This window comes from Adiantum capillus-veneris, chromosome 26, assembly GCF_014529385.1.
Source record: "Adiantum capillus-veneris isolate H3 chromosome 26, ASM1452938v2, whole genome shotgun sequence".
NCBI classification, from domain to species: Eukaryota; Viridiplantae; Streptophyta; class Polypodiopsida; order Polypodiales; family Pteridaceae; genus Adiantum; species Adiantum capillus-veneris.
Window position 1 is genome coordinate 122212244 of NC_140956.1, and position 25255 is coordinate 122237498.

The following is a 25255-nucleotide window of genomic DNA, read 5'->3' on the forward strand; positions in this document are numbered from 1 at the left end:
CTTTAAGGTTCCAATGCCCACATTTCATCGCAAACATCCCATTACCTACTCATCTAGGAATTGTTTACCAAGGGAAAAAAAATTGAAAGATGAATTAAATAGTCATAACTTGAAATGGATACCTTTTCTTTACAGTGAAACCGCCTATGTTTCAACCAGCAAAGCATGACATTACAACGCTCGAGACATCTCACTTTCCTAGAGGAATTTTATGGTTCCGATGCTTACATTGCATACAGCCCTGTTACCTACTCATCTAGGAATCGTTTACCAAGAAAAAAAAATCCAACAATGTAGCCATTTCCACCATATTTAAACAATGCATAATTAACAAAAAGTCCAAATCCGGGAAGCAAGAACTCTTATGAGAACTAACTTTGTATAAAGAGCAGTAAAGTCAACGAATCTTCTGTCTTCTTTTCATCACAATCAAGATTCGCATTGGTAATGTCGTCACTAAAGCAGCTAATAGTGGCATACACCAGGCCAATATCTCGATGAACATAGCAATTTCTTGTCAACTTTCAACATTTGGTCCTCTATTAGTGTAAGTCCTTGCCAAAAGTAAGAGATACGGAATGAGTAGTGACCCATTTGTAATGTAAGGATACTTAAGCAATTTGCTTTACCATCCACAGTATAGCAAGTTAGCTCTTATCACAGGACAGCTTGGAAGTCTATAAAAAATATAATGTCTGAATGAGGTTTTCTTACTGATTATAGCATGAAAAGCATTAGGCTTTCAACTACTGACAGTGAGGATTCCTCGCTGAATCAGCTAAAACCACTAAGAATGAGTTTACGAGAAAATCTTCTTCTCAGTTACTGCCCGTACAATTGGCGTTGACCCCATAGTCACCAAGAACGGAAAATCGACGGAACCCGGCATGAAATGTCATTCCCTGTTACGGATACTCACCTCTAAAACATGGGATGGGGATTCAGAATGGGGAGTTGGAATGGGAACGGGGAACAAAAACCTGAAAATGGTCATTCCCTGTAACTATGGTTGACCGGTCCCCTACCTTGGTTTCTCTTCAATATGATGTGCCATGCAACAACACCATTTTGGAAAACAAGCCAAAAGCATAAATCATCAGTACACGATACAATAAGATTACATACTGATACGAAGAGAGTCGACTCTACTAGTAGATTCACTTGCTTTGCTTGTTATATAATGACCTCAAAAGGACGTGATCTTGGCTTAAAAGCAAGATCGTGACCACCATTACATACAAGGGATTTGGATTGGCAAACCAAAAGGTTATGTGAATTCTGTACTACTGTAATGGAGGAGGCCAAGAATCTGTATCAACCGAGACTACAAGTGAAAACATACTGCAATCTTTAGTAGACTTAGATTCTCACAACATAAGAGCTTGCATGGGTGACATATCGAACCCAGCGATATGGATTGTAAGCCTTCGACTTCTTCACAATCTGAAGATAACGGACCTGACACACAAGGAATCAAACTGGATTATTGACAGTATATGTGAAGCTCCAAAGCTTACTCTATAGTACCACTTTCCTAACTTATTTACACCTTAAGCCTAAGTTTAGTTCGAATTGAGAAACATTACTCCCCACAACCCAGTCAATGGTGTTTGTGTCGGTTTTTCATAAGGGTAACATAGTCAAATTTTCCAACAAGACCAGTGCACCCGTGTGGTAGCATTCTTCCAGATTCTTGCAATTGCCGATTAAAAAAGAAAGAGAAAAAGGAAAATGAGGCGTCCTTACTTTGGTATTTTCGGATATTTATACCTCTGGAAGAATGTGTTAATATAAGTGTCAAGAACAAAACTTCTATTTTATGCTAGCCCCTGAATCAGGCTATAATTTGCTCTGTCGTTTATTTTAACTTCAGGAAAAGACTCTGGAACTTAAGAATTGTGCCACTCCTAACCTCATCACTAAGAATTACCTGCAATCGTGAGGCATTGAACATGGGAATTGTGAAATTCATGCTGACTGGACCTGCCTCCTTCTTTAGGTTTACTGGAAAAAGACCAAAAACGACAGCCATTAAATGAGTGCTTCGTTTTCAAGGACAACAGAAGCAGTCTGAAGAAGCAAATATCAAAAGGACCACCATTTCTTTCTTGTGAAAGTGTAAGCTTCGCTCTCAGAACATGCTCCGACCCACCCACAACCTGCAGCACAATAAGACTCAAAATATCTTTCCTTGAATAGGACTCCATAATCTTCTAGTTGAGATATAAAATATAAAGAGGTCCCAACCTTCCGCAGTGTCCATTCCACTGTCTTATTACTTTCTTTGAAATCGGTTGACTGCCCCGACGCTCCTAGCTCTAACTCAAAGCTAGCCCTGAACAACATGGGTAGAGCTTCTTAGCACAAGATCAACCTCTCCTGTCAAAAAAGAGTTCCCACCCAGCCCAGCCATTTAAACCACTTGTAAATACAAGTAAAATTTCTTCCTTTAGACAAAGATGATGGGGTTAAGCCAAGAAAAATGCTGACAGTTATACAGAGACGCAGAGGACAGCCAAAAGCTACTTGAGACTTCAAGAACTGTGGAGCATCTTGCCCTTAAAGCTCGGGGTGTATGGACCCCACAAAAGAGATTTCCAAGTATGCTGATCCAAACAAAAGCTTCCCACATTTGCAAGGCAGCAGTCAGCAGGCTCAGCCATCCACAGTTCCTCCTTCCCAATTAGGCATTATATATAGTACACCTCATGCTCCCGCACGCTCTTTATTAGTGTACGGTCGGAGACAGAAGTAACAAATCTCACAGTTACTAATGAGAATTCTTGACTGTCATAACGAACAACTGTAAACAGTCCGAACACCTTCATGAGTACAAAGTCTATTTTTCAACGGAAAGTAAGTGTTCGGGAAAAAAATGTGACCTTAACCCATCTTTGTAACTTCCAATAAGCAACACATCTATAATCAAGAATGTCCCTGCACTTTTAGAAAGCTGCTCAAGGGATCAAGCCTTGTACCAACCTCTCAAAATCCTAAAGAAAGAAAACGCAGCATGGCAGCCACTTCTAGTATCCTCAGCACTAGAACGAGATCTGACTCTATCAAAAAACCTCTTATTATCTAGTTCATATCCATGTAAGCCAGCACTTCAAAGACTAACAAGTTATTCATGAGCTCTGGCACTCACATTGGTCCCTTACTAGCTGCTCCTAATCAGCATGAAAAAAGGTCAAGACCGAAACATAGTAGACCACATCAATACTATTTCTGCAATGACAAAAACTGATAATTCTGTGCTCCTGACATTCCTGTATCCACGACAACTACAACCTATCAGTAAAATCATTTTAACCTACTGCACAGTTTACCTCATGGTAGACTTTGGCAATGGAACCCTTAACACCACCGAGTTGGCTGTGACTGTATTTGCAAATTCAGCACGGACTTTTAACACCAGCTCTGCCTGTGTGATCCATTCTTGATTCAAAAAGTTGTTCTTCTCCAGATATCACACAACACTGATGATAAGGGGTGCACTTTCTGTTACCTTGAAAGCACCTGCTTCTACAATGGTTGGATAGACCTTGAACGGGACCTTGAACTCCTGAGTCATTCTATAATTCATGACAGAGAACTCGCCATCTGGAGGAACCTTTCAAGATCATAAGTGAAAGACTCGCCTATCTTAGAAACATACACAAATACTTGGCGGCAATGAAGAAAAAGCTGACCTAAATGTGCAATGTACCCATTGGCAGTTCAATTTTGCAAAAACAAGGAAAAAAACACGCTTTGCAAAAACTCACCAAAGTCAGTGTTCTGTCTAAATCAAAGTCATCCAACCGCACAGACTCGTGGAAATTACAGTCATCCAGCATGACCATGCCCATTCCTCCAGATCCTCCATATTCTACAGAATTTTTTCGTCAAATTTAGAATTGCTACACTGATCTTCCAATTGGTTCGGAAAAAAGAATTTCAATCTAAGAAAGTCACCAGTTCACAGCAGAAAAAATCGACATCAAATCCTCTATCTAAGACACAAAAAGCTGATATGGTGATGAGATTTTTATTAACGTCTTCTAGAGGCCGAAGGCGGTCATGAGACAACAGTGTACAGTTTGTGTGTCCTCTGGGTATTCAGGAAAAGGGACAAAAGTGCTGAAAATAAATCTGCTATAAAATAAAATAGAATAACTGGGAGTGTGTGTACATGTACATGAGGGATGAGGGGGATGGAGCTCTAACTCTAATGAACGTGGAATAAAATGGAGCTTGTGTGTACATGCCTAGGGCCTTTATATACGAAGGGTGGGCTCTCACTCTGGCATCCTTGCAGGAGCAGGTGCAGAGCAGAGCCACCAAAGCTTGTACTGAGTTGAAGCAATATTTGGGGGCCACTCCCCGTCTCGTGTGTTGTGCATCTCTTTCAGTTCAGTATTATTTGAAGTGCTAAAAGCTGTTCAGTCTGTTCTTTTCCATTGGCACGTGGTGCCCTTCCGTTAGCCAATTCCGGAAGCTCTCTCTCTCTCTCTCTCTCTCTCTCTCTCTCTCTCTCTCTCTCTCTCACACAGGTCAGAGCATGGTTTGAGGGACACGGTCTTGACATGGAGAGCCTACCACCATTCCAGTACGACCCCCACGGGCCCACTCACCATATGTTCACCTCTCTCGCAGTGAGAGGAACTTGGTATTGAGACAGGATCTGTGGCAGCTATACACTAGGAGAGTCTGGGAGTCACCTGGCTTGGGGACGAGGACGTCAGATTACAGAGACCAGTTTCTCACCATATTGTCTAGGGGGTTCATACAGAGACCACGCTACATGGACACATATATGCCACATAGCTCACGGGTGGCGATTGGTCAGTTGAGAGTGGCTTCACACAGGTTAGAGATTGAGATCGGGAGACATACTGGTGTTCCCAGGGAGGAGCGAGTCTGCAGAGCCTGCACAGAGGAGGTGGAGAGTGAGGAGCACTTTGTATGTAGATGCAGAGCATACACTGAGATCAGAGGCAGGTATGAGGCCTTATTCAGAGGACAGCCCACTCTCCGAGAGATCATGGACTCTCGAGATCAGAGACAGCTCGGACGTTTCTTACTAGAGATACAGAGCCATCGGGACACACTACTACAGCCACACATAGCTACACAGACAGAGGGGAGACAGTCGCAGCTCACAGACTTCTTTCAGAGGATTGCCGCCCCCCCCTCACCAGACACTCAAAGGGGAGTGACACTCCCACAGGCGGAGGTGAGCCGAGCTAGACAACGACCACGAGTCACAGGCTACAGGGGCGCGAGCTCCCACCACCGACAGATCGAGGAGATCCGAGCCCGGGAGCGCCGTGCCACTGAGGAGCGAGTGGCTCAGATGAGGGCCGACCCGACAGCTTTCATCCGGGTAGCCTTGGCACCAAACCCGCCCATGTACCACATCTTACATCCCCCCATTAGTACAGGATGGAGCTAGATAGCTTGATGCATTCTCATGATTGTACTACCTTGAGCATATAGACATGCATATACCCCTAGAGATAGAGCTCCATCCCTCCTCAGATACTCCACTACCTACATTCAGTTCAGTTTTGTATCAGTTTTTGTTTCATTTGTCTTTCCGATAGACGGATGACATACACACCATGTACATTTGATTTGTCTCATAGGCCGATTTCGGCCTGACATAGACGTTAAAACTCTCTCTCTCTCTCTCTCTCTCTCTCTCTCTCTCTCTCTCTCTCTCTCTCTCTCTCTCTCTCTCTCTCTCTCTCTCTCTCTCTCTCTCTCTCTCTCTCTCTCTCTCTCTCTCTCTCTCTCTCTCTCTCTCTCTCTCTCTCTCTCTCTCTCTCTCTCTCTCTCTCTCTCTCTCTCTCTCTCTCTCTCTCTCTCTCTCTCTCTCTCTCTCTCTCTCTGTTCAAGTTCAGTCTATTCGTGTGTTGCTAATGATTTCTCGTTTGGGTGTCCAAGCATGTTACAGCACACCTATAAAACACGGAGGAAGTTCCGACAGCCGTATAGCTGGTGACGTCGCGTGTGCCAGTTATTATTAGTAATTGCTTTTGGGCTAGGGCCAGCTTTTTGTGTCTGTTGCTTTGAGGCCAGGGGCCTAGGGTGCCTGCGGGGTCGCTTTGGTCAGATTAGCTTGGAAGCAAGATCGCACAGCGACTCCCCAACTTTTGTACTCTATGAATCATCAATAAACAAAGGAGTTCCGGAAAGGGCACTGGACCTTGGGGCCTATACATCTGGAAGTGGACCTTCGCTACTTTGTGTCTCAATGACTATTTGATTTCAAGTTCAAGTGTTAAAGTTTTCTCTTCTGATTGTGTATTGTTGTGAGATTACTACCTTGTCAATGCCAAGCCAGTTACATAATATGCAATTGCACTCTCCTCTCAAATCCTTCCGTACAGTGGGGCATTGTCAACAATCTATGCCCCCCCCCCAAAAAAACGCCTATCAAAACACCATAGATCAGTAGACTCTGACATCATGCTCACGATGGCATTCCTCTCTGATGATCACCCCTTTCTCTTATGTTTCGTGTATGTAGGTGTAGGTGTGATCGTATGAAGAGCATGGGTTAACCATAGTCTACATGCATGGACACGGATTAACCATCATCTACATGCATGGAAAAAGCATGTGGAGATGTGAAGAATCATGTTCTCTTGGTAAATATGCTCGTTCCTGAAGTGAAGAGTTTTGATGAGCTCTTGCAAACTTTTCAAAGGTATGGACCTTCTAGTGTGGATTCCCTTGGAGATTATGTGATCCAAGAACCTCTAGTTTACAAAGCTGCACACCTGCAAGATGCTTTGCACATAGGCCTACCTTGTTCAATAAAGAGTGTAAAAAGAGATGCCCTTGAGTCCATCAACAAAACAAGTATGTTTTGTATGAAGATGCCTTTATGCATATAGCTTACCATAATTAGAACCACCCCCACTACCAATGCTCAGATCCTCATTCAGTGCCAGTCTTATTTCTGGATTTCCAGTTAGATAACTCTTCATTTGAATTGTTCCATCAACCTCTGATGTCAGAATATAACCCTACAAATCAAGAAATCTTATTATGATGATGCATCCAGATAACACCAGATGTGCACCAAAAAAGTCCATATCAAAAACACTTAAAATTTTTGGGGGAGAAATTAAACACTTACACTGGAGCTAAAAGTGACGCTTATTTTCTCAATGATATCCACAAAAATCTCTTCACGCTTCTTCCCACCTGAATCATTAGCCACGACTGACTTTGTGACAGCAGTTCCGGGCATTCGTTTGGAACCTTGCTAGAATTAGAAAGGAATACATGCTTTAGTGTGTCATTCAACATGCACATCTATATACCCATTCAAAACACAACCCCAACCCAACCCTCGCACACACACACACACACACATGAACTTGTCTGTGTGTTTATAGAGATAGAGCCCATATGGTAGTACAAGTACAAGACAGAGCTCAACCAACCATAAATATGGCAGCAGCACCGAGATTTGGTATCCTGGCAGCATCGATAGGAATTGGCTCATTAAAAACATATGATTTCAAAACCTCTGTAGAAGTGGTTTGTGGATATCCAAAGTCCTGCCAGCAGCAAAAGAAACATTCAAAGAAAACCCTCCATGCATCATGAAATATTAGCTCAATACACACAATTACGTACTATGGTTTCATCAAGCAGTTCGTAGACCAGCACAAAATTCTTCCGTAAGGACTCCTCGTTAAGCACCCCTAGATAGTCCTTCGCTACACGAATAATCCGCTGTAGCAACTCAAGAACAAGCGAAGGAGAGACATTTACCCTTGATGTTGCCACAAATAGCAATCCTGCAACCTTCACGTGGAGATAATTTACTCCGTCCACATTCTGCAATATAAGAACAAGACACTTACAGCTCATAGAATCTATCCAGCAATACTTCTTTTTAGGATGCTGCTGAAGCAAATCAAAGATAATTTCTTGCACCACAAACTAGCTGATACTGACAAGCTCAAGCAGTTGTGTATCATCTCGTCCTACTTCTCATTTAAGCCATCCCAATTGCAAATGTTAGGCAGTGCATAGAAGCTCCCTGAATGCTGTATCACATGCTAGTGATAACAATACAGTTTACATACTTTCACGAGGTCAAAAAAGTCCAAACTTACAAACTAAAAAAGGGGTCAACACACTTGCACAAAACACAAAATCAAGACACACAAAGGAGGATGATAATGAAGCAATACTAATTAGAAGTTCAACTTATTTGTTTAAAATGAACAAATAGATGAAAATATAATAACAACAGTTACTTAAAAATAACCAACCCAAAAGAGATAGGCAAATAAAAGAGAAGCTTAATTGAGTAAAACTTTGACCAAGACCTCAACTTAAAGACCACAACAACAAGCACAAGACAGCACAAAAACCTGCTTCCTACATTTCAAACTCACTCCACAACACAAGCATGAGACGAGAGCAAATTCTTAACTCTTGATACGAGTGAAAGACTAAAATGCGACTTTACCATGTACAGACCTGAAATGAATCAATAAACAGCCAAATTAAACACAACTTTACCAACTTGAAAATGCGACCTTTAACTTCAGTGCCTGTCCAAAAATAGGGAGAATAAGATCATCACCTAGAACTCAACCTCTCATGTGTCTCTTGAAAATGTTCACTAGTAGTATTTTACAGTTCACAGTTGTGTTTCAAGTCCATTTTTTACCGCTTGGCACATGGTGCCTGTCAGAAACGGGAGCGCATACAAACAATTAATAGGCTGAAAATAAATAAAACTTGACTGAGCAAAAGACGGGAGAAGATCGACATAGTATTAAGGACCAAAAGATGAGCTGGTCACCTCCTAGAGAATCTTTATTACGAGCAACAGCAGTTTGTGACAAAACACGTAGTCAAATTGCATCCCTTAGTACACAATCACACAGTTTAGAGAAGAATCAGTCATTGCATGAAAAGGAACCTCTCTTTATCATTCATTCTCTACAACATGAGAAGCATTTTTTGCATGACATGTTGGGAATAAAGGCATTTATGCCTGTGTCCGGTGCCCGCTTGTCACGAGGGCGTGGCAACTACTAACCTTAGTTGTTGGTTTCTTTCTGATGATTTTTATTAATTTTTGGGAGTACCCACCAACTTATAAGTGTAGCGAGGGGGCCTAAATGACTTTGAACTAAGCCTAGACATACTTTTACTGCTTGGATTCCAGCGCTGGTCGGGTCGACCAACTCGTGGCGACAAGGCCTTCCCGTCTGCGGGTGAAACTCTCGGCCATCGGCCGTTTCACACTGGCCATACAATGTCCGGCCATTTGCAACTTCAAAAAGAGGGTAGGAAATTAACTCAAAAGAAGTAAAGTGGACACATGGCGAAGCTTGCATGAAGAGGGGGCGCCCATTTCAAGAGGAGAGGCTGATTTTGAGCCATTAAGTGACTACAGAGTGTGTGTGAGTAGTTGGTGCAGGTGATGAAGCTTTAATGAAAAGCTTCCCCTCTCCCTTGCACTATGTAGCGCGATGATTCCGCTCTCGCGCACCTCTCTCCCCTTTTGAATATAGAATCGTAATGCCCCGCTCGAGGGCTACTCATCTGTATGTATAGTTATGTGGGTTCATGCGCGTATGCCGAGGCAAGAGCCTCTTGTCCAGGTACTGGCTAATTGCTAATCCCCCGCACGTACAGGTGAATTCGGAGAGATTTCTCGTGAGAAATCTCGTCCGAAAGGGCAAGTAGCCCAACAGGTGCGGGAGTACGAGGGCTCGCTACAAATGCGTTCGGCTTACGAACGGAGCCCAAAACAAGAAATTACAGCCTGCTGTGTAAATTTGCAGGTTTAGGGTTTCAGTCCTAATTGATCCCTAATACCCCAGGAGGTCGGGGGAAGCAAGGGGATCGTTAAATAGGTGATCTGGCACAATTTCAGGGCAGAAAACAGAGAATTCAGTGTGCTGCAGATTCTTGCCAAGTTTTGTAAAGTGTCGGTATGCGCCGGGAAAGTCATCCATTGCGTGGGGATTTTGTTTGTGAAGTTTCCTAGTACAATTATGCTGCTAAAATCGGGCCAGAACATGTCTTTTTCAGCCCGGATTATGCGGGACATCTTGTAGGAAATCGCAGGTTTTATTCCCTTTTTGATAAGAATAAAGAAATACCGAAAGGGGCGCCAGTCTTTGGGGCCAACACGTTGTCGGCGTTTGCTTGGAGCGCTCTAGCTTCCAAGTCGTGTGTGTTCGAGGTGTTAATTCCAGTTGCAGGTTTTATTTGCAAAGTTTCTCTGTGTCCTAAAGTATGAAGTAGTGAAAGCCAAAGTCTACCGCCCTACGGGCCGGTTTCATGGTTCCGTCGCCGGGACAGAATCATTTTTTCCTCGAGAAGTGAGCCTCGGTTGGTTTTTGTTGAAGACACAGAGTACAAGAACGTAGGATTACACTATGGCCGACAAAGGGAAAGGCATTATGGAAGAGGGTTCCTCTTCGCAAGACAGGCACGCAATACCTACGGTGTTTGAGGTTGGCAAGAGTTCTAGGCCACCCCTGTCTATACCTCTTGCTAATGTGAATGCTCCACCAGTGCAAGACTTTATGACTGGGCAACTTGAAGATGATGAATTCAGGGCTCAGTTGGTTGCCGGTGTGAATGTTTTCACTCGACTAGTGTAGATGGAGTTTTTGCAAGAGCCACCAGTGCCACAGCAGACAAGGCAACTCACACAACGTAGAGCCCGTTGAATTCCTTCCATCCATGAACAGGTGGTTAGGACACCAATTCCACAGGATTTTCCAGTTCAGCCCGCCACCTGCAAGAAACCCTAACCCTAAAATCAAAAACCCTAATTTTGCTGAAACCCTAACCCTAAAATCAAAAACCCTAATTTTGTTGAAACCCTAACCCTGAAATGCTGACTAGCTGGCTGCAACGTAAAACGCGGAAGCGCTGCCACGTGGAAAGCAATACGGGATTCCGTGATTTGTGGCGCATATTGCGGCAGATTTGGACAGCTTTTGGGCCTTGCTTTTCTATGCAAATTGCAAGAGAGAGAGAGACACCCAGCTTTTGCTTTATTTTATTAAAGCCTACGAGAAAGAAAGCCTCTTTGCTTTATTTCTATTAAGCAAGAGAGAGAGAGAGAGAGAGAGAGAGAGAGAGAGAAGTCTTCTGCTTTATTTTCAGGAAGCTTTTGATTTTCAGCTTTTGGGCTTTGCTTTTGGCATCCCCTTGTAACTTTAAATATGTGAGCAGGCCTCTCACAACTCAGAGCATCTGGACACAGAGTCTGAGTGTGAGCGCCTGCCCGCACTCTTATACTTTGAACTCAGATTAATACAAAAAGAAATACTGAAAGGGACGCCAGTCTTTGGGGCCAATATCTCTAGGCACAAAACTCCGCCGGGCCAATGTCGAATAAATTGTGAACTGTGAACTGTTTTAAAGTGGTTATTTGGTGCTGTCGCGGTAGATTCTTGACTTGGAGTGTCCAAGTCTGTTACAGTGGTCTCAAAGCACGGCCGATTTCTCTTCTACGGGAAATCCGATCCCAATTTTTTTTCCGCGGCACCTATGGCTTCAAGGATTAGTCGATTCCCTATGCATTCGGAGATGCAGGAAGGGATCACAACGAAGATTCACGCAATGAGTATGGCCCGCCTCGGCCTACTCAAGCGGAGCGTCAAGAGATGGAGCGCCGACAATTGATCGGCGATGCAACAAAGATGATGCTTAATTTTGCCAAGGACCCGAAAATGGCAAAATATATGAGCAAGACCTCTTTGGAGGAGGTGCACACGCAATGGCAGAAAACCACAACACCACCCCCAAAACCCGCTCTCAAGAAACCTCCTATTCCCAAGACATATACAGAGAAGGAATTAGAAGAGGTGGTTGATGCACGAATTGCTCAGCTTTTTTTTACGCGCAAAACAAAGCTAAAAAGCACAGCAAAAAGCTTAAGTAAGGCACTGGCTTCCCGGGTTATTTGGGTCGTCAGTCTACCTTTGAAAAAGCAAGAAAGCAGAAGAAGCGTGTTTGATTTGAAGGAGTACCCAGTTCTTCTTCTTCTTCTTCTTTTGATAGTTCTTCTAGCTCATCTGACTCGAGCGAAGAAGACCGAAAAGGTAAAAAGAGAAGCAAGAAACAACATTCGGAAGGGGGAAGAAAAAGGCAAAGAAGTCTAAATCTCGCCCCGTGAGTGACAGTTCTACAGAGGACTTGTCTACAGACAGTTCAGACTCTGATGAGAGCAACTTTTATGCAAAGAAGAAGAATTTTTACAAAGCCAACCAGTATGACTTTCTGGAAGACAAAAGCAAGAAAGTCCGAGAGTTTAAGGAAGGTGGACAGTCAATTAAATTTGACACGTTTACAGGATATAGAGATGCTTCGAAGGCTTTGTCTTTTGTACAGCATTTTGACATTGCTTTCGCAGGAGGACGTTACTCGGAGCACTCTAAAATTCGGAGAGCTGCCTCTTACTTTAAGGGAATGCTCGAACTTGGTGGTCCACGCTTCTATTAAGCAAGACTGCACCAGTTAAATGGCTGAAATTCAAGAGGATTTTTAATTCTTCTTGGTTGACTCGAGAATATGAACGTGATATACGAACTGCTTGGAACCATCTTCGGATGACCAAGAAAGATACAGTGGACGCTTATTGCGAGAGATTCTGGAGCTCTTTTCTACCCGCCTCTTCATTTAAGAAGATCTCGTTCAAGGAACAGATTGAGCGGTTTACCTTGGGTCTTCCTACAGAGATCCGAGATCACTGCTTGGAACAGAAGTCAGCTTCCATTCAGGAGTTGATGAGTCATGCAAAACGGGGTTTTGCCATTCACTCTGGCAGTTTGACCTACCCCATCGATGAGATCATGACACAAAGAGCTGAACAGACTTCGACAAATGAAAGTAGAAAGAGAAAGAGCAACCCAGAAAAGAAGGATGCACGACCCAAGCTTACTCCTTAGGAGAGAGCTCGCTACATAAAGGAGGGAAAGTGCTTTGAATGCGGGGAAACTGGACATATCTCTGCAAAGTACCCTAACAAGGCACCAAATGAACAGGATGAAGTGTCACGTGACACATCCCAACCCTATGTGTCCGTGGACAAGCTACACCACAACAGGGTTCAGTCAGTTCAGTCAAGTTTAGATTAGCAATGATCTGGCACTTTTGTGAGTCTATTCGTAGACCGTGTATGCCCAGTCACTTAGCAATAGATGCATATCCTCCGGTTGCACACAGCATGATCATCGTAATTCCCATCAGAATCCATTCGCATCAGTTAGGGGAATTTTCCAATGCATTTAGCCTATTTTCCTATTTATTGGTTATTTTCACTTATTATTTTTAAGTGACTTTCCAACAAAAGTAGGTAGGGCAATTTTGCTAAGTTAATATATAAGCAAACCCAAGTTAGCACTTTCTGGCAGAAGAGGCAGCAGGAGCTTCCCGCTCAACAGGCAACTTCTCAGCAGTACCCCCCCCCCCCCCCATCAGACCCCTCGCCATACCTCCCACTTCTTCAGCGTTTTTCACAGATCTCCCATGGCCTTGCAGTTTCTCCCTTGTGGCGATAGTACCCCGGCAGTTCAGCCCAAGGCCTAGCGTTTTGGCTTGCAAAAACGCCACCAAATCAGCCAGCGTTTTTCTCACAAAAACGCCAGCCCAACAACAGATCTCAGCGTTTTGCTTTCAGCCTCTCAGCGTTTTTTATTAGCAAATTTCAGCCTTGAAGAGAGCGCAGTTTTCAGCCTAGACACAGAGCAGATCAGTCCCCCAAGACCGGTTGCAGAAGTCCCCCCAACTTTAGCCATAAAAACGCAGCCAAAACAGTCATTTTCAGCCACCAAAACAGTCCCGAAAAACAACAGAAAGAAGACAACAGATTTCAGCCATCAAGTCGTCGTCATCACTGTCGTCGTCATCGGCATAGTCCAACTTGCATCTGTCCATTGCATTCGCATTGTACACCTTTGTGCAATCAAGTAGACCACTCTTGCCGACGAGAGTGGGGCCTTCGGGGGAGGGTTTTACAACCTCTCGGTGTCGTATCTCTTCTCTCTCCTTCTCTCAGTCTCATTCACTTGCACGCACAATATCCACTCACTTTGTTCGTGACCACAGCACTCTCTATAAGACGGAAAGCTCTCTCTTTCCCTAAGAACTAAAAGGAACCTTGAGCAGTAAAGATCACTAATCTTGAGAAAATACAACATTCATTCCGCTGCACCTTACATTGGTATCAGAGCTTTGGAAGTGTTCTGCATTACTCAAGGAAAGAACCACAAGAATTTTTTTTTCTTGTTGCGATCGCACGAACCCAAGTTTACTTGGGCGTGGCGATTCCTAATCGTGTTTTGTTGAAGAGTGACAGGAATCCCAAGAAAGAAGGGCTTGTCCAGCCTCCCCTTGTGTCTCTTTTCACTCATTGAGAGCGGACCGTGCACTTAACGGCCGGCCAATCGACATGAGGTGGGAAAAAGCAACCTTGGTGTGAGTGCAAGGCCGCCAAGGGGTGCGCCCGTAGAAAAGGGTAGAACTCGGGTGAAGAGAAGATCCTTCTCAACACAATTTGCAAGCGAAAGAAAACCTCAAGAACCCCAAGAACCCAAGACCCTCAAGACTCAAGAACCTCAAGAACCCAAGATTCTCACGAATCAAGGACCTCAAGAATCTCAAGACCCTCAAGAACCCAAGTTTCTCGCGAGCTTAAGACCCCAAGATTATAGTGCATGGTCATCACCCGAAGCGGAATGGATACTTCGAATACAGGTGATGAGCATGAGAGAGGCGACAAAGACTCGTTCCCACCCGGAGATGATTTCTTCAACCCTCCCCCTTCGCCATCTACGCCAAACCCTATGGAGGCAGTGGTCAAGCAGATGATGGCCGTGATGGATAGACAAGAAGCAAATCGCCTTGCTCTTGCCGCAAAACAAGAAGAAAATCGACTTGCTTTCGAACGCGAGCGCGATGAACGAGAAGCTCAAAGGGAGATTCGTCATCAAGAATTTATTTTCCACATCCTAGCTTCGAAGACCGAACCACCCAAAGATCATGGGAGTTCCTCTCGTGGTGCAAGCCACGATGCCAATTCCAACAACACAGTCACCGAAAAAGTGACTTTCAGTAAGTATGATGGTAAGATGGATGCTACTGGTAAGATGGATGCTACGGTGATTCATTCTTGGTTGCATCAATTTAATGCTTATTTTGCAACAACTAAGAAGAAAGGAAATAGCAAAGTTTTGACGGCAGCTATGTACCTTGCTGGTGATGCCATCAATTGGTACCACGCATGGCAAGAGGCACAGCTAGCCGCGCACCTAGAGGCAGCCGACGATTTCACGCCCCTCTCTTTTAGTTGGGCTGATTTCCAAGACAAGCTCCAAGGCACGGTTTATGCCACCTCAGTACCTTGCACGATTGAAGGACAATTGGCGCGCTCTCAAGCAAAATGGTATGCCAGTCATGTCTTTTTCTAATCGTGTTTTGCAGCTAGGTACCCAACTACGCATGTCGGATGAAGAGCGCAAAGAGGCTTTTCTCTTTGGATTGGACGAGTAGAAGTACGATGTCGAGGTACTCGATCCAATCGATCTCAACAAGGCGGTAGCGATTGCTCTCGCACAGGAGATGAAGCACAACAAGGGAAAGCCTAAGGAGAACAAAACTTCCACAAGTACCTTGCAGACTCCTTAGAACGGTAAGAACGGTAAGAATGATAACTCTTCGAACCAATCTTCCAATAGTATCTCAACAAAGAATTCTTCCAATGAATCTAAGGGTAAGGCTAACACAATTGCTAAACCTAAGCTTACTCCAGATGAAAAGGTAGCACAAGGAATTGTAGGAGAATACATCACGTCGGAAGAACAAAGCATTTATTCTAAGGAAGGTCGTTGTTTTCATTGTCACATTAAGGGTCACATAAAAAGAACATGTCCTAAGCTTGAATCGAATGAATCTAAAGAACCCACAGCACCCACTACATCTGTCAATGCAATGAATGATAACACGATTGTGCCCAAAGTTTCTCAGGACCCTCCCATTGATGATTCTCTCATTAAATGTTATGGTCATACGTCGGGGCACCGTTTTGTCATATTGTTTGACCCAGGTAGTATGCATGATGTGATCAGTTCCTCTCTTGTTGAGAGAGCCCGCCTCGAAGTTAGTCCGAGATCTCCTATCGAGGTCTCTGGCTTTCGTTCCGGTATGGACGCTCTCATCACCGAGGAGTGCCTTGATGTGTTGTTTGCAATTCAACAGACTGCCTTCACTAGAAGATTTGTTGTTTCTCCTCTCTCAGGATGTGATATGATTTTGGGCATTCGATGGTTTTGTGATAATGACGCTCTCATGGATTTTCTGACTAACACTATAACTCTCAATGCCAAAAGTGATTCTCCTATTGTCATTCATGGAGAAGACATTGCTCATTCTCCATCTCTCATTGCTAATATGCAGGACAAGATTGACAGGATTCAGGAGAAGGAGACTCCCTCCGTCTCTTTTTCTCCACAACATGACACACAGGATTTGCATGATTATGAGAAGCATGATGATTTGATTGATAATGATTTGCACGAAGATTTGGATGAAAAAGACAAACATGATGAATTGCATGAAGATGATGTGATTGTTCACAAGGATGATGTGTTAGTGGATGCTTTTCCTAGCGAAGCTAACCTCGTTGTAGATTCGATCAATCACGAAGATCCGATCTTGGCTTTCGGGTCGAGGTCCAAAGAACCCCCACAGGACGATTCGATCATTCAAGACGAACCGAGCTTGGTTCTCGAGCCTTGGTCCAAAGAACCATCACAGAAAGTATTATGTGTTCCCATGATTGATACGCACGCATTGTTCGAATGTTTCATTCGTAATCATTTCCTGTATTTTAGTCAGCATCGTTATGTGATCCCTTTTCCTAGGCATGACATATTGTATGTTGAGCACGTTTCTCTCATGGATGAGCACGAATGTATGCGGATTGTTCATGAAAAGCTGAAAAGTTTGTACGTCAAGAAGTCACATTTCAAGTCTCTTCCTTGGCATGACACAGTTTCCGAAAGATCACATGATTCTATGAGCACCAAGCATGGGTATTTCCATTGTGATTTGCCACAGTTGATTGATTTTGATCAAACAGAAAAGATTCGATCACATTGTTTGCATGTGTTTGATGAACGGGTTGTCACTCCGTCTCTATGTTCATCTACATTGCATACACAGTCTTTAGAACAGACATGATTTTTTTCCTTCACTTTACATGGAATGGGTATGTTCATGGTTTTGTGTTGGAGATGGTTTCAGGAATTTTCAGCCATGGAGATTCTTGAAGACGAAAGAAGCACGACTCTAAACGAAGTTGAAGCAAGAAAGGAGATTCAGAAGACTGTCGCTTTCGGCGCGGCCCAAAGAAGCAAGCGTTGCAGACCTTTCTGAAGTTCCAGTACCGCTCGATCCACACAACAGAGTGGGCCGGCGAAGAGTCCCTTCCAGGATTCCGGATGCTGTTGACGATCTCCCTCGACACCATACAGTTCGGTACCAGTACCTCACTTTGAAAAGGAGGGGATATCACGTGACACATCCCAACCCTATGTGTCCGTGGACAAGCTACACCACAGCAGGGTTGTCACAAAACGGGAGCGTACACAAGCACTTAGAAATCTGAAAAATAAAATACTTCGCAAAAGGGAGAGAAGGGAGAAGATCGACACAGTATTGGGGACCAAAAGATGGGCTGGTCCCCCCCCGTTAGGAGTATTCTTTTATTCAGGGAGAATTCTTATACAAGCAAGAGAACCCGAGGAAACCCCTCCGTTCTGTAATCTTAGACCCGAAGGTCGTGCTTTCCCGTAAAAGGGCTTGGGCACAAGGCCGTTCCTTCCCGTAAGGGACTTGGGCGCGAAGCCGTACTTTCCCGTAAGGGACTTAGGCGTGAAGCCGTACTTCCCTTGAAGGGGCCTTCCCATAAGACGGGAGATTCCTGCAAAACAAACCACACAAAGCAACAATTCTCAATACGTATCAACACCTTATACCTGTCGCTCCTTGCTCGGAGAATCGACCTCCGCACTCAGTCGTCACGCGAACACTTGCAATTTCCGTCGCCAGTCTCTACTCCAAGATCCCAGCGCTAGCACTTTTTGCTGCTCCCGGCTTGCTGAAAACTGGAACGCTGGCTTACCCTTTTATAGGGTCTGGCACCCGGCAAGAATAGAGGCCCAAAAAGCACAGCCTGGCGCTCCTAGAGAGAGGAGAGAGAGAGATCGCAATTTCAACCCCCTGCGTTAGCTTTTAGCACTGGCTTTTTTTTTAAGAGCCTTGCTCGCTTTATTTTATTAATAAAAGGGTTGGTCACTTAAAAGTGACCGGCCACTTTATAAAATAAAGTGTGAACCTGTTCAAACTTTAAAAACTCACTCAATTAGTGAAAACAATGCTACACGAACACATTCCAGGCGTCCCCGGATGCAGGACATGACACAGATGCAATGCAGACACAGACTCCTCGCGGGAAAGCATCTGCCCTCCCGCGAATGTTCTTGCTTTTCATAAAAAGCTTCATTGAACCCATCTTTATTCTTGTGCTTGCGTTCTTACAAGTATTTTCTTACTCAGTTCGGATTTCCTCCTTAGCCTACAGGATGCCCCCTTACTGATGCACCCGTCACCCATCATGTGACGCATCAAGGGCACTCGTAACCCGGCCCTTTCCACCGAACTTACGGAAACTCCTTCGCGATGTTTACCGTCACCCATCAAATGACACATCAGAGTTTGTCCATTCTTGATGGCAGTTCCTGTAGCTACAATCTTTTAACAGTTCTTAGTGCACATAATAAAATATCCTAAAAAGAGATTAATCATTAAAAATAAGAAAATAGTCCAATTAGCAACAAGGGTTCAGTCAGTTCAGTCAAGTTTAGATTAGCAGTGATCTGGCACTTTTGTGAGTCTATTCGTAGACAGTGCATGCCCAGTCACTTAGCAATAGATGCGGTTGCACACAGCATGATCATCAGAATTCCCATCAGAATCCATTCACATCAGTTAGGGGAATTTTCCAGTGTATTTAACCTATTTTCCTATTTATTGGTTATTTTCACTTATTATTTTTAAGTGACTTTCCAACAAAAGTAGGTAGGGCAATTGTGCTAAGTTAATATATAAGCAAACCCAAGTTAGCACTTTCTGGCAGAAGAGGCAGCAAGAGCTTCCCGCTCAACAGGCAACTTCTCAGCAGTACCCCCCCCCCCCCCCCCAACACAAAGGTGTACAATGCGAATGCAATGGACTGATGCAATGGGACTATGCCGATGACGACGACGGTGATGACGACGACTTGGTGGCTGAAATCTGTGACCTTCTAATCGCTGAATTCGGGACTGTTTCGGTGGCTGAAAATGACTGTTTTGACTACGTTTTTATGGCTGAAAATGGGGGAACATCTGCAACCGACGGGGGGCTGATCTGCTACTGTGTCATAGGCTGAAATCTGCGTGGATCTGATGTAGTTGAAGGCTGAAAACAAAAACGCTGGCTGGTTCTGCCTCTTGCCAAAAACGCTGGCCTGTTGGGAGACAAAAACGCTAATGGGCTGAATTAGCAAAACGCTAATGCTGATGAATTCTGGCGATGGATCCACAATCTGCTAACGCTAGGGTGTTGAGGGTGAGGGCGAGGACTGCCAGTGAGGAAAACACCAAGGATGGAGTTTTACTGCTGGAAACAGAAAACGCTAGAGGTCTTTGGGGGGTACTGCTGAGAAGTTGCCTGTTGAGCGGGAAGCTCCTGCTGCCTCTTCTGCCAGAAAGTGCTAACTTGGGTTTGCTTATATATTAACTTAGCAAAATTGCCCTACCTACTTTTGTTGGAAAGTCACTTAAAAATAATAAGTGAAAATACCAATAAATAGGAAAATAGGCTAAATGCACTGGAAAATTCCCCTAACTGATGCTAATGGATTCTGATGGGAATTCCGATGATCATACTCTGTGCAACCGGAGGATATGCATCTATGCTAAGTGACTGGGCATGCACGGTCTACGAATAGACTCACAAAAGTGCCAGATCACTGCTAATCTAGACTTGACTAAACTGACTGAACCCTGCTGTGGTGTAGCTTGTCAACGGACACATAGGGTTGGGATGTGTCACGTGACATGAACAAAAGAACAAAGATTTTCTCCACACTCATGCCGATTGCTTTTCAGAGGGCCTGCGAGGCGAGTTACCATCCGCTCATCCTGAAGATCATAGTATTGATCTGATACCTAGAAGCACACCACCGAACCGGCCACCTTACCGTGTGAGCCGAGCCCAGAACGAAGAGATTATGAACCAAGTGAAAGACCTCTTGGAAAAGGGTCTTGTCCAGGCTAGTACTTCATCATATTGCTCTCCAGTGTTGTTGGTTTTGAAGAAAGACGAATCTTGGAGAATGTGCATCAATTATAGAGCTCTCAACAAAATCACCATCAAGAACAGATTTCCGATTCCTAGGATCGATGATATACTCGACAGATTACAAGAATCCTCGCGTTTTAGCAAGATTAATTAGAAGAGTGGATATCATCGGATCCAGATCGCACCGGATGATGGACACAACAGGTCTTTCAGGCATTATGAGATCACAAGTTAGTGATTAATGCGAAGAAAAGTGACTTTTTCCTACCAGAGATCCACTTTTTGGGACAGCAACAGAATTGCAAATGGATCCGGCCAAGATAGACTTTCCGTGATTGGCCCGATTTGAAGAATGTCCAGGAAGTTAGAAGCTTCTTGGGACTGTGTTCGTACTACAGGCGGTTCATTCGAAAGTTTGCAGAGGTTGCTTCCCCTTTGCATATCTTGACACAGAAAGGAGTCCCTTTTCTCATGGGGACCCACAGAGAAGTCGTTTGAAGTATATTGTGATACTTGTAGTCGTAGTCTCGAGGCGATCTTAATGCAAGAAGGCCAATGTCATTGCCTACGAGAACCGATTGTTCTCAAGGCCGGAATTGACGGTATAGATATGTGAGAAAGAGCTTTTGGCAGCTATCCATGCTCTTATTCAGTGGCGACATTACCTACTCGGAGCCAATTTTATGGTTTTCACAGATGATGGGAGTTTACGCTACTTCTTATCACGGAAGCGGCTATCGGAAAAAGAGATGCAGTGGGCAAACATCTTGTCACAGTTTACTTCCAGATTGTCCATGTGCCCCTAGGGACAAAAGAAATTGGGGCAAATACTTTGTCCCGAAAGCCGTTGGTTCTGGCTATTTCCACGATACATCATAGGAACTTCGAGGACATGGTCGGTCAGTACCCCACAGAACAGAGTTTGCATATGTATTCAGTTGAATAAAGAAAGGGGAGATAGTAGCGGTGTTGCTAAATTGGCTTTATCTGACATAAAAATAATTCTAAATGAATTATTGGATTTATAAGTGAGAGGGTTTTCTCGCTTGGAACACCAAGAAAAATAATTCTAAATGAATTATTGGAATTTTAAGTCAAAGGGTTTTTCTCACTGGAGACATCCGAGTATAGAATATTCCTAGTGCATCATTCAGAGTAATGACGGGAGCACTGTGAAAGGGAATATCTGTAAGGCCACCAGGAACGGGTACTTTTGATGCGTCACATCGGATGGGTTGTTAGGTGCAACGGAATGAATGTTGTTCTTTCTCAAGATGAGTGATCCATATTTGCTCAAGGTTCCTTTTAGTTCTTATGGAAGGGAGAGCCTTCTGTTCATAATGGAGAGTGCTATGATCACGAACAAAGTGAGTGGACACTGAGCGTGCAAGTGTATGAGACTGAAAGATAGAGAGAGAAGAGAGACGACACCAGAGACGTTGTAAAACCCTCCTCCGAAGGCCCCACTCTCGTTGGCGAGAGTGGTCTACTTATGATTGCACCACTGGTACAAACTGAATGCAAATGATGGATGCAAGTCTAGGCTATGTCGACGATGACGACGGGGATGACGAAGTCAACCTAAGGGCTAAAATCTGCAATCTATCTACTGCTGTCCAGAGACGCTATGGGCTGAAATCTGCGACTAGGCCAAAAACGCTGATTTTGGGGCTGTTTTAACTTTTATGTGGGTCTTTGTCGCTGAAAATCTGCAGTTTAATGGCTGAAAACTGAGGTCTTGCTGGGGCTGAATCTGCTACTTCTTCATGGGCTGAATCTGCTACCTTTAGGAGCTGAATCTTGCTGACTCTTCATGGCTGAAGACGCTAGGCTGTTGTGGCTGAAAAACGCTGCAATTTGCTAACGCTGGGTCATGCAAAAACGCTAGCTGCTGGCTTCTCTGCAAAAACGCTAGAGGATGGGGTTCCTTGGCAAGGTGCCCTGATGCAAAACGCCAGGCTGTGGTAGGGTTGCGGCGAGGATCTGCTGATGGAGAAAACGCTAGTGATGGGTCTTGCTTGGCGGGAATCCACCAAGGTCTTATTGGAGAAGTTGTCTGCTGAGCTTCGCTCCTGTTGCAAGGGATCGTCAGATTGAGCATCTTCGCTCTAAGGATCTTACATAGGGAAGGTAATTTCCCAGGTTCACCAAAACTCTCAGCTTAAGAATTATGTACACCTTTGGGTACATGGATAACACACAAAGATCCAGACCTATTGCAAGGAATTGGATGAGAGTTTGTTATACTCTCTTGAGCGCCTTTTTGCGTGCAAGGATATTCCGACACGAGAATCTCTATTTGAGATGTGTTTGGTACAAGGAATTTGAGTTTCTCTACGGAGAAGAGGTTTCTGATGGTCGTTGATCATTGAGTACGCTATGTGCTTTTACCATTACAGTAGGTAAAAGCGGTATATGTTTCTCCATGAGCAGGTCAAGTAGCATTTGCACGCTACTGGAATAAATTCGAACTATTATGTTCATAAGAATATAGTTCGCCAACCGTTTCAAAATGGTAAGAATTACATACGGGAGAACATCCCTTAGAATCAAAGAGGGTTTGCTCTATTGTGAACCGGGTTTGAACGTACGTTCAGAAAATGCTATGGCTAGAATCCTATCTGCCTGATATTTTGCAAGGCGTCATTGATGCTCGCAAGGTAAATCATTTTTTATGATTCTGTAAGGAAGAGACTCTAATGGGCGTCTGGAAAACACTGCTGGTGGTAATAACTCGCAGGACGAAAAGATTGGAAGAAAGTGTCGTCGTGCACAAGGAATCTTCGGATTGTAGCCGTCCGCCTACATTGAGCGACGGCCCAAAACAAGAACCTTCTTTAATGTTATCGCAAACTCTGTTTGTGAAAGAAAGACATCGAGCTTAATGCTCTACGACTTGGGCATTCCGTATGTGGGAGGACACGAGGTTAATACCCTCAGGACTAACAGCGCAGTATAATGCGCAAGGATAGAAACCTAGATTGATTTCTAGGAGGATTATTCTTCTCGGGATTGAGAAGGTGGAATTGAGTTAACAGATTCTCGGATGAGGAAACTTCCGATCTGTTGGAAAGACGTGAATAACGAGTTCTTACATGGCTCGTGAGTTTGATGAATGGTGAAGGATATCCTTGAGGTACTAGAGGAAAGGCATGAACCGGTAAGGTAAGTATTGAATTATTGAATTTTTGTTTAATTTAATTTCTAAGTTCTCTTTTGAGAAAGGACTAGCTCAACTCACTATTGGGCAAGATTTGAAATTTTCCGGTTTCTCCCCGACAGTTCAATTGGACCTCTACAATTGAGGACGACTATTTATAAGTGAGAGGGATGTTGCTAAATTGGCTTTATCTGACAGAAAAATAATTCTAAATGAATTATTGGATTTATAAGTAAGAGGGTTTTCTCGCTTGGAACAACACGAAAAATAATTCTAAATGAATTATTGGAATTTTAAGTGAGAGGGTTTTTCTCACTGGAGACATCCGAGTACAGAGTATTCCTAGTGCGTCATTCAAAGTAATGACGGGAGCACTGTGAACGGGAATATCTGTAAGGCCACCAAGAACGGGTACTTCTGATGCGTCACATCGGATGGCTGACAAGGAGCATCGGGAAGAAGTATCCGACCATCCGGGAACGGACATCTCTGATGCGTCATAGGATGGGTGACATAAGCATCGTGAAGGGGATTGTACCGTAAGTTCGGTAAGAAAGGACTAGGTGATGGGTATTCCTGATGCGTCACAAGGTGGGTGACGGGTGCATCGGAAAGGGGATATCCATAGTCGAGAGGAAATCCGAACTGGAAAGAGGAACACGCGTAAAGACGCAAGCACAAGAATAAAGATGGGTTCTGAGAAGCTTTTCTTAAAAAGCGGAATATTTTAACGAGTTTTCCGGGAAGAGCAGACGCTTTCCCGCGAGGAATCTATGTCTGCATTGCATTTATGCATGTGGTTGCATCCAGGGACGCCTGGGAAGTGTTGTGAAAAGCATTGTTTTAAACTTATAAGGTTTTATTGAGTTTTTGGGCAGGTTTAGACCAATTTTAAAATGTCGTCCGCCCACTTAATAAGTGGGCAGCCACTTAGAAACTAAAGCAACAAAGCCAACCAGCGAATTCTCTCTCCCTATTTCGGATAGAGCAATGCAAGCAAAAAAAAAAAAACCGGCCGTGGCCAAGGAGCTATAAAAGCACCACATGTCCTCGCTGAAAGGGAGTTACCAACGTCAGCAAGAGAAGACTCTACCGCTGTAACAGACTTGGACACTCCAAGTCAAGAATCAACCGCGACAGCACCAAATAACCACTTCAAAACAATTCACAGATCACAATAGATTTGCACTGGCCCGGCGGAGTTCCGTGCCTAGAGATATTGGCCCCAAAGACTGGCGCCCCTTTCGGTATTTCTTTTTGTATTAATCAATCATCAAAGTACAAGAGAGCGGTTAGGGTTTCACTCTAAGACTCTGCGTCCAGATGCTCTGAGAAGTGAGGCCCTCACCACTAATTTAAAGGTTACAAGGGATGCCCAAAAGCAGAGCCCCAAAAGCTTGAAAGCAAAAGCAGATTCTCTCTCTCTCTCTCTCTCAATGAGAGTCAGTAAAAAGCAAGTTCTCTTTTTCTCTTTCTTTCTCCCAAATCAAAGCGAAAAGCTGAGATTTGCGTCGCTCAAAATTTCCCCAAAAAATCATAATAATAATAATATTCCGCCTCCGCGATTTCTGGAAATTAGGGTTTTTGGCAGAAATTAGGGTTTATGTTGTCCGCCACGTCATCACTTTGTGACATACCCCCCTCTTGAAAGCATTGTAATTGACCGCGATTACGCCTGCAAAACCGACAAAAGCCATAAAC

The 25255-nt window shown here is 44.0% G+C and overlaps 1 protein-coding gene across 2 annotated transcripts in view; it reads right to left on the bottom strand.

Moving 5' to 3' along the window:
- Positions 1-1066: 1066 nt before the first annotated feature.
- The window catches only part of LOC147424113 (Clathrin adaptor complexes medium subunit family protein), a 45058-nt gene continuing 20869 nt past the window's right edge, over positions 1067-25255 (bottom strand). Inside the window, exons 4-15 of one of the 2 annotated variants that reach the window (XM_086500892.1) lie at positions 7639-7842; positions 7443-7559; positions 7133-7261; positions 6893-7019; positions 3768-3871; positions 3509-3613; positions 3330-3424; positions 2248-2335; positions 2099-2159; positions 1931-2004; positions 1405-1458; positions 1067-1324 (exon numbers count right to left, since the gene is read on the bottom strand). In XM_086500892.1, the coding sequence (XP_086357018.1) occupies positions 1268-1324; positions 1405-1458; positions 1931-2004; positions 2099-2159; positions 2248-2335; positions 3330-3424; positions 3509-3613; positions 3768-3871; positions 6893-7019; positions 7133-7261; positions 7443-7559; positions 7639-7842 (1215 nt within the window). In that variant the 3' untranslated portion in view covers positions 1067-1267. Of the gene's footprint in view, positions 1459-1930; positions 2005-2098; positions 2160-2247; positions 2336-3329; positions 3425-3508; positions 3614-3767; positions 3872-6892; positions 7020-7132; positions 7262-7442; positions 7560-7638; positions 7843-25255 lie in introns of both variants that reach the window. The other variant, XM_086500891.1, reaches the window with a different exon arrangement.